Source organism: Ips typographus, linkage group LG6 (genome assembly GCF_016097725.1).
Source record: "Ips typographus isolate SLU linkage group LG6, UJ_Ityp_2.0, whole genome shotgun sequence".
Lineage (NCBI taxonomy): Eukaryota > Metazoa > Arthropoda > Insecta > Coleoptera > Curculionidae > Ips > Ips typographus.
The window spans coordinates 6774639-6785182 of NC_138427.1; the positions used below are offsets into that span (position 1 = coordinate 6774639).

At 32.2% G+C, this 10544-nt stretch overlaps 1 protein-coding gene across 1 annotated transcript; it reads left to right on the forward strand.

Annotated features, from left to right (window-relative positions):
- The first annotated feature begins 9784 nt into the window (after positions 1 to 9784).
- mRpL14 (mitochondrial ribosomal protein L14) lies at positions 9785 to 10496 on the forward strand. Its single transcript, XM_081982416.1, has 2 exons — positions 9785 to 10079; positions 10205 to 10496. The coding sequence occupies exons 1-2, from the start codon at positions 9866 to 9868 to the stop codon at positions 10456 to 10458; spliced, it is 468 nt and encodes a 155-aa protein (XP_081838542.1). The 5' UTR covers positions 9785 to 9865; the 3' UTR covers positions 10459 to 10496.
- The last annotated feature ends 48 nt before the right edge of the window (positions 10497 to 10544 follow it).

Genomic DNA, 10544 nt, shown 5'->3' on the forward strand with positions numbered 1-10544 from the left:
AAAATTTTGCAATCAAGAGAAATTCGATGCGTGCTAACCTAACCTAACCTGACCTCTTGGATAGAAAGAATTACAAACGAAGAAGTACTCCGAAGAATGGGATGTGAGCCTGAAATCATGTTTACTGTGAAGCGTAGAAAATTACGCCAAATTTTGGCCATATCATGAGAAATAACAAATACAGAATTCTCCAAAACATAATCCAAGGCAAAGTTGATGGCGGACGAGGGCCTGGAAGAAGAAGAATTTCATGGCTGGCGGAAGAAGAAGAAGGAAGTAGATGTTAACTTGCTTAGTTTAAAAACAACACCCGGAGTATTATGGTATTTTTAAATACTCCTATCGATTTAAAATAATTTCTATGTATCATAACCTATATCTATCTGCAACGGTTTTCGAGATATTGACGTTTGAAATGTCATAACTTCTAATCAGAATGAGATAGAGCAAAACGGCTTGCATGTTCTTATCTTAACTTTTTGAGATCTTGTCTTTGGTAATACTTTTAACTTTGAGAGGTGTAAAAAAATTTATAACAGTAAAAAGTAAGTTTTTAATATGACCACGCAAAAGATCTGAAGAAGATAAGAACATGCATGGTTTGGAGCTATGACACTCCAAAAGCTAAAAATGTCATTTTTCAAACGTCAATATCTCGAAATCCGTGACAGATAGATATAGGTTATGCATGAAAAATAGTTTAAATCGGTTAAAAACACACACAGGGTGTTCTGTTTAAAATTAGCAAGCACATATACTTCCGGTTAAACCGGAAGTGACAGAAAGATGAAAATATTTTAAAAATATAGCACGGATCAATTTTCTCTTAATTCCAAAATTTCAAATTTCCATAAACATTTGGTCGTAATAAAAGTTTTAATGAACGGTTTGGGTGGCTAACACTGTATAAACAATCACCCTGTACTTTTCCTTAAAGCAATCGACCATCAATCACCCTGTATATACGGTGCAAATAATGCAAAAACAAAAAAATTGAACTGGAGTTGTTTAAATGATAATAATTTATGTTGTAAATCAATAGACACCTGACTGCTAGAATATCGAAGAGAAACCAAATGATAAGAATAATCATATTAATGTCTTAAGAAAATTGGTAATTTTTAGTATTCAATTCTAATTGATAATATGTTTTTAAAGTTAATAATCTATTTTGGAAAAAGTCAAGAATTTGGTGAGTTTTAAAGAATAATTTTGGTTTTACTGTGTAATTTACAGTCAAATCGATCGGTCAATGTTTATTTTAATAATAATTTATGTTTTATTTTTCAAAAGGTACTGATAGTAGACAAGACAAGTAATAAAACTGTTATCGTAGTTTAAACATACAATTTAAAAATAAGCTTCAAATAGAAGAAGTAACTACTTAACTCCTACAAGTTTACAACTATTGACTCTCTAAAATGTAAGTGTTTTTCTGTTTAAAATAATATTATGTTGTGTTTTAACTAAAGTCCCCGGTCCTTAATTTTTGGGGCTTTATTTTTTTGCATTAACATACACTAAACAAAGGTAAAAATATGTGGAAATTGGGTTTCTTTTTCTAGGTCGGAATATTGTATACGATAAAAAACTCGACATCTCTATGCAGCATTTCAAACTCCACTCAAAAAAACTTTCATTCATTATTAATTTCGTTTCGAGTTTGGAGACACTAGAACTCCGTGGCTTGCTAATGAGGGCCAAAATCCACCATATACTCGCCTCTAACGAGATCCGCATTATTCAAAATAATTCAGAAAACTTCCAGAAATCACCTAAGTACGTATTTATTATGTAACTAAAAAAAAAAAAAGAAAAATACCCTCCATTGTATAAATAGTAATATATCAACTATAAAAAGTCATCGAAAAAGCGAGGAGTTTGGACCCCTCCCGCTCACCCCTTTCGGTCTGATAACACGCTGTAGCGTTGATTTAATGGTTGCTGTTTGGGGTTGTGCCCTTACCTTTAGTTTTATGAGGGGCGTATTCGACTATGAAGGACTGCTTGCTTTTCGTCCTTTGCCCCTCGATTTCCGTAACGTCCCAAAGTCCTTTTATTTTCCGCGCAAAAAGTTTTGCGACAACTGCCAGATAGAAATCAGACCCGATATGTGGTTAACAGGCCAGAACATTAGATAGTTCTAGAATTTGGCTGAATATAACTGTGTAAGTGAATATACCGACTTGTATTAACTTTTGAAACAAAAACAGGAAACCTAATAACTAAGGCTAGTATTTTTGAATAAAATGTTGCGTTGCGATAATTCTCTACTGTCTTAATTTTTATCTGCCAAAAGTAAATAAATTCTTACCTTAATACTTCAAACAAAACAGAAAATCTGGTCTGTATCATAACATTTTGTGCGTTATTTAAAGAGAAATAAGACTAATATAAGAGTGACTCTAGGAAGTGAATGGCCCTCATACGGTTTCAGTTCAAGTCCTTTAGAACTACAAGTTGGTCAAGGAAAGATTAAAGGGATTTGTACTAATTTGTACTATAGATCATAGTGTAGTGAATTTCATTACAGCTGTTATTATTTTAAGTGGTCTGTCTGTAGTACTAAGCAATATAAACCACAACTTCCATAATTGTGTGCAGTTGTCAACTGAACCATATACCACCAACACAATATTTGAATGAGACACAAAAGATTATCAAAATAAATGGAAATTTGAGTCAGAAAATTAAATTTGGAACTAATCTAATCGACGAATTCAGAGAGACGTTTGACAACATTGCATCAAAATTTTTGCCTACTTGAACTTCAGATTTTCTGCCTTTGTCTCGCATATATAATTATCAATGTTTCTCCCTCCGTTACACGGTTTTCCTATATGGTCGGTTTTTCTTTTACTACTCTTGTATGTATGCTATAAATTTGAACTGTAAACACATACACTTGACTGCTTAAGGTCACAGACTAGTAGGTTCAAACTACAACAATTGACGGCTACGTCATTATCTGATTCTCTTGTCTTTTAGTATATTGAAAGCTATAACATGTTTACGTCATCTAGCCACATTGTCGTTTTAGCTTAAAGTGGTATTGCTGTGACACGTATTCTATCCCAAATTTATTTAAAAAATCGACTGTAACTCTCATTTGGAAAAAGCTTTTACATCTCAGTGTTGCCACATTTGTTGTTTTTAAAAAACCTGTGCAATCTATACAGAAGATGTCATTTTAATCTAAAATCGTTTTTGAATTTAAATTACTTGTTAGTTATCTATAAATACTACAGTTTTGATGTAACTGTTTTAATATGCTTTCGCCTATACGATGACGTAATTGGCAACTATAGTAGCTTGCTCTGTATGTAACCCATTGTTGCAAATCAGAAAAATTTGGTAGTTTTGGGTCGTTAAACTGAAGTAAGTAAACTTATTCACAATTTCTTTCTTACAATTTTAAAAAATGAAGGAACTATGAACTTTTTTAGAAATGGATTCTACTAACACACTAAGCAACTTAGAATCAAAAATTGAAAACAACATAGTAGGCTTATCGTTGAGTCCCTTTTCAGTACCAAACTGGAACACACACATCTCAGATCGCTTTCGGGCGTCAAAGCCCCCGCCAATGGGCTCTGCCCCTTTCGACATCTGCATATTTTAGCATCTGAAAGGGCCCAGGCCCGGCCATGCAATCTTACGTGATGGGCCAACTCATTTGAATATTTATATTTTGCGGAGCACAAAAAAGAAAATCAGTACACATAACGATACCTCCGTCCTTGTCCCTAAGCCGAATGCCGTGGTCCGTCTCTCTTTCACTCGCAAATCGAGTTTGAAAGGGGGTATGGTAATTTTTTGGAAAAGGACGGAACGATGTTGCTTTGGGGGTACAGTCCGCGTCAAAAGTATTCGAAATTGAGATTTAGTAGACCGGAAAGATGATTTTTAAAGTTGATCTATTTCAAATTCAACTAATAAAAGCTTCCTGAAAGTTTGCGGAACATAACATTCATACTGGTATGAAATTGCCTAAAAACAATCTGAACAATGAATCAATTATCGATTTCTTTCAAAACGTTTGGCAGGGGTCATTTGATGGCTTTTGTTTTAAAATCTTGTGGTAGGTATTTAAAAGGGTTCGATCAACATCGAATTTCAGTCGTTCGTGGTACAACTGAATCGTACGTTGTTTGTAAAAATTGTTTGTTTAACGCGTGTTCAAAAATTTAATTGTGCTTGATGATGATCAGTTGTGAAAAACAGTGATTAATACACAAGAAAGTTCAGTGTCATTTCTTACAATGTATAGATAAAATGATGTTGATCCTTATGAAAAGTGGATTGTATATTTCTAACAAAGAAAGCAGTGTAGATATCCACTGAAATAGAATAAACAAAACGAACTATAACAGCAATACAAGAATTATTTAAGAAGATTGCAACAAGATTATAAATGGATTAGAATTATTAAATGTTCTGAATATAACAAATGTAACAAACAAAAATTCAAACGTCACATTCAAAACATTTACATTTCTATTGAATGATTTTAGTATGTTTTACCTTACTAGACATCATAATAATATGATTTGATTTTTAAAATCATTGTTATAATAAAGAAAAGGGTTTTTAGTATACAGGGTGTATTGATAGTGTATTGAATAGCCTTCATCCAAGCTTTTCAGTATGTTGTGCTACACTCTTAACTCCAGAAAAATGTATAACATAAAATATTATGACTTTTAACAGAGTTCTCAGCACAAATTTATAAAATTGGCAACTTTGTTGATGAAATGAAATAAGTGTGATAAGTGATAAAGTGTGAGACATGAAACTTAGGTAGGTTCTTTCTCACTGACGTTTTGATAATGTTGAATAGTTTCTGTCAAAAAAATCTAATTTCATAGGTAAAAGATCGCAGGTAATTTTTTGATTGAACGTTATTGCCAAGTTAATTTTATTGATGAATGAATAGGATTCGGTAGTATAAATAAACTTCTTTCTGCGATGTAATAACTTTTAAATATCATTAGACTAATGGGAAGACTGTAGGGACTTTTACGAAGTAGGTACGTTAATATCTAAAAAAGAAATTGACACAATATAAAATTAGTATGTATTTTCAACTTTAAACCTCTCTAGAGGAAAACGTAATCTTGTGACGGTCACAAAAAAATTCTCAACAACGTAATGAAGAGCTTGGGCGCTATTTTCAATACACTCTGTATATTATTCAGACGTGAGCCGTGGAAAAAGAGTCCTACTCTATCTTTATAGTCATAACTCTCTTTTTTAATTTTTCCTCACTAGCGGCATCAAATTTTCACTTATATCTCAAAATAATAAAAATTTCTCTTTTTTTTGTTACACTGAACAAACTACAATTTTAATTATTTTTATGTTTTAGGTCACGATTTTAATATTATTTTCCTATTTATTCATACCGTTACTTCAAGTTGTGAGCGTTATTAATCTCCTACTCTTCGACTCATCAAAGTAGTGGTTTTTCCATTTAGCGTCTCCCATTTTGAAACCAGAGCACAATGGGCATTGTTCGCACACATCATTCCCTGAAATTACGGTTTTTCCATTTAAAGGATTTCCCCATTTTCCACTCTGAAATAACAGAAGGCGGCCGTACAATGACTTTGTGAATCTTTACATTTTTCCACGATTACTCTAGTCCCCCATCCCAAGACTTTATATTAATTTTTAATCAGATGTACACTTTCAATACAAAAGCGTAATTCATAGGTACAAGCGCAAAATCATTACTACCGCAATTATATACATGATCCTTCAAGAATAATAGGTATATCTACTCGTACTACTGAATGAGTAATAAACCCTTCACTAGGAAGCAAACCCGATAATTATAATTGATTTGTCTCATTACTCTTTTACGTACTTTTCCTATATAGACTTAAATCGGGAACGTCATTAAGTAATGAACGTATTGGCGTTAATTACATCTTCGAAAGCCCCAAGATGCCAGATAGGCGAATATTGACGTCATAATTGCAGAGCTCAAAAGTCGTCGAGGTTATAATGAATTTGCATTTAGCCTATAATGGGCTTTTATTAACGGACGAATCCGGGATGACGTGCAACTTTTTTAATTAGGTGCAATGTTTGATCACTCCACAGCAGAAGTTTTTACGTAAAAAATGCTTCTTAGTTCATTCTTAAAAATTATGTTGTTAAAAACTCCAAAGTTGTGAATAAACAATTTACAAAAAAGTTAAAATATACACAGTACGTAAAGATGCAAAGGGTTATGCAGCAGAGCTAATGATTTTTACGATCATAAACAGTTTACTTTAGAGAAATGTTACTCTACTTACTTATGAAAATTAAACATTTTTTCCTCTATTTGGAAATTCATAATAAGTCTGTCTGTGACACAAATATATGGAAAGTAAGTAGTTTATAATGAGCACTAAAATGGCCCTTTCTTAGCAAAAGTCTGAAAGGTCATGATGCTTACTGGTATTATTTCGAGAATTGCAGTTTGAAAACTGACATGAAAGAGTGAATAAACCTACGTATTGCGTTTGACACACATCAATGTCATTATGATCACAATAGGATTTAAAAAAAGATGAAAATAATTTTAAATATCTCGATAAAATCAGCAATTTCGTACCAAATTTGTAATTGTTTGCCAATTTTTTTTTAAAATCCAATTTAAACCAATTATTAAAATTAATAAGCAAATTTAAATAAATTCGAATCAACTCCCTGCATTTTTATAATAATTGCTGCGTTGGATTTTTTTATGATTAGTAGTACATTCCCAATTTTTATTACATTAATACGTCATCCCATTTTACCTTGATTTTACCAATAATAAAGTTATGAAAAATGTTATTGATTCAAAAATATAAAAACCATGACAAATTTCAGACATTTTGAACAGAACATTTTGATTAATTGATAAAATTAAAGTTAAATTGTTTTGATAACATACAGTTTTATTCTTAAACACTGTTTTTAAAATGTGCACTAGAGTTGCACATATACTCAGCAAATATAAGATTCAATCAGATTTTTTTTTCTTTGGTGGAATCGACAAAATTAATATGGAGTAATTAATAAAACTTTAAGGTCTGGTATTTTCATATCAACTACAAAGTTGTTAATAACTATTTAATCACTAAACTTAATAGAAAATTGAAAAATAAAGTCTGATTAAGTGTTTTCTGTGTTTCCAGTTATATTTAGTTGTCGAATTTGAAATGAAAATTCGTTTTTAACACGGCTGTTTTACATTAATAGAAAAATTTAGCGTTCTGTTCCCAAAATTCTCTGCAATATTTCTTCCGGATAACTCTGTATATACAAAATACATAAGTGCTATTACCTGCAAATCTTAAAATTTCACAAAAAACTTCGGCAGAAAATTATTCTCGGATCATTCTTCCTCTCTTCTTTCCTACAGCTGAAAGAACTTAATTTTAACACTTAATTCTTGTTTATAATATGCTTGGCTTTTGGAATCAATCAGTGAGTCTTGTTTCAAAATGTCGGGGCAATTAACCAGCTTAATTAGTTAATACAGAGTGCGGAATAACACATAGTCTTCTTTACTGTAACTTTATTATAGCCCTCCAATGTAAGGGGCGCGCTCGACTAGTTTTGGGCATAGACATGCCCATCATCAGGAGTTTTATTATTAATTATTTAAATTTTGAGGCATTTAGCCGGCTGAATCTGAATATCTGACACTGAAAATATTTTGCCGCAATTTGCCAGCTCAGTTATTTCAATTTTGAGGCATTTGGTCAGCTCAATCTGCTAAATTTTGGAATGATTAGCAAGTCCACTGGGTTTTGGAATCATCATCAGTCTTCTGATCTCTCTTCAAAATTTCGGAGCCAGCTCAATAATTTAAATCTTGGAGCAATAAGCCAGTTCACTTATTTCAACATATTCTTCCTGTTCTTTTTTCTGACGCTGAAAGAACTTAATTCTTCCTTAGCATAAGTTCGACTTTTGAAATAGTCAGTCTTCCATCCAAATTTTGAAGCAATTAGCCAGCAGACTCATTTCAACACATTATTCCTTTTTCCTTTTCTTACCTTAAAATAAAAAAAATTTCTTTAAAATACGTTTTTGAAATCAATCAGAAAGTCTTCTTTCATCATCAGCCTTCAAAATTTCTGAACAGTTAGCCCATAAAGTTGTACCACCATATTTTCTACTCTTTCAGTAAACTGGAGCTTCTATTAAGTGCAGCAGTAAATTCAACAATTTTTTGGGATAGTTTGAACAGAAAAATAATTGTCAGTTTATACAGATATGATATTTAAATGATTTATATAAGTAATTCATCTTTGTGTTAGTTATAGAAACGGATTTAGAAAAAAAAATAGATTGTGGAGGGATAAATAGATTAAAGATCTGCCTATTACACTCGCGACGGATTGCGCTACCGGTTGAATAGAAGACTTCTATTAAATAAATAATCCCTTTTATCCCTTTTGATAGGCCCGGTGTTTTGACTGTTTACTGGATTAAAAGTATTACCTTTCAAGTGGGTCGACCGAAGGAATGTTTATTCGGAGCCCTTTGTCGACCTGTCCGGCCCAATTGGGAACTGCGGCTGACATCCATTCATCGAGGTGTGGACAGCGTAAGTACTTGTCAAACAACGCGTCAACGGCTCTATTCTCCTGTACAAAATCGTAAAAAAGAAGAATAGGGTTTTTACCTGTTGTAAACTGTTGTGTGAATCTTATCGGTCCACAATGACCGCAACAAACCTTCCTCCGTTCGCATCAATTAAACTTTATTAAATTGTCAATCTCGCATAAAGATATTTCCAAAGATTATTGTACTTTAAAGTGTTATTGACCACATTATTAGTAGCAAACCCACAAAAGATACTCAACTCATGAGAAATTATTTCAATAAATTTGTTTGAAGGGAAATTTAAATTTTTAAAAGTGAGAATTGCCAGCACATAAATTAAGTTAGAAGACTAAAAGAGCACACCAAATTTTGTAGACTATCACTGGCTTCCACATCTTGTAATTATGTGAGTTCTATAAAGTAATCTTTGTCCAAAATTTGAGCTAAAATATCTCATACATTTCGTATTCATACAATATTTTATATTTTCTTTTATTTTTGAAGGGGAATATAAAATTAACATTTTTGCTATTTGGGTCTCCTGTCTCACCACACAAAAAGGTTGGTTGGAAAAATAGAATTTTACACTATTTTCAACTAAGTCTTGATACCTATAAAATAATATATTTCCTTCTGTACTAAATTTTTTAATATAAATTATAAAGCAGCTAAAATTAGGATTATTTTTAGACACAGAAAGTAGCAGGTTAAAGCAAGTTCCTGCTACCAAAACTTCGGACATCCAGTAAATTAACAGAAAAAAAATTATCCGTCGCTTAGTATTTTAATATTTTAAATTCATTTGAATGAAACGATTCTAATAATTCTTTTAATACTACATCTACATACATACATGAACTTCGTTTAAATAAGTACGTTACGGTTTTATAACATTCTTATGCAAATATAGTAAAGTAATGTTAATGACCGCTTTTGTAAGTAACAGTTCAATGTGTAACTGAAGTTTTACCATGCTAATTTTAGAGTTCAAACTGCTGATGAACTTAACTTATACAGTGAGTATAATCATAATGTTAGTAAACCAACTTTGTAATGTGACTTGCCACTGTGAGTAGACTGTAAAACTTTTGGTCACCACTGGTCTTGTTTAGTGCCATCTAGTGGCAAAAGAGCAAACTATATATTTGTATAAGTGCAGCATATCGACCATCAGGGACCGCTAGTAGCACTATTGTTGTATTGAAAAAAAATAATTAAATCTAACCTCACAAATTAGGGTTGAGTGTTTTGCTTTTAATTTGAAACAAAAATGATTTCAAACAGTTTACTCATTTTATTAAGACCCCGTGCCTCCATGGTGCAGTGTTCTCGCAGTTTTCACATATCGGCTGCCGCTTTTGAAATCCAAAAGTTGACCAGACTGCGAGTGGTAGACAATAGTGCCATTGGGAAACAGGCAATGGCAGAGGGCAAACCACCCAAATGTATTCACGTCTACAACAAAACGGGCATTGGAATGATAGGTTGGTGTTATTTTGGTCTTTGGAATGATAATTGATAAAACTACTGGCTAGCAGTATTGAGACAACACACACAGTGACAGTCTTCTGGTTTTCAATCTTTAAATTACAAATTTGTAAGTTTTTAGGTGATAAAGTTCTGGTGGCTATTAAAGGGGAAAAAAAGAAAGGCATCCTAGTGGGGCTGAAGCAAAATCAGAAAGCAAAAATACCCAAATTTGATAGTAACAACCTAGTCCTTATTGATGATAATGGCACCCCTTTGGGAACTAGGATTCACGTACCTATTCCCACTATTCTGAGGACTATTTTGAAGGAAAAGACACAAGCAAAAGGAGCAGACTATACCAAACTATTAGGAATTGCTTCTAAATTTGTATAGATATTTTTGATAGACTAATAAATTTGTTATTTGTGGAACTTATTTAATTTTTATATATTTTATTAAAAAATGTGTAATGTTGGTTA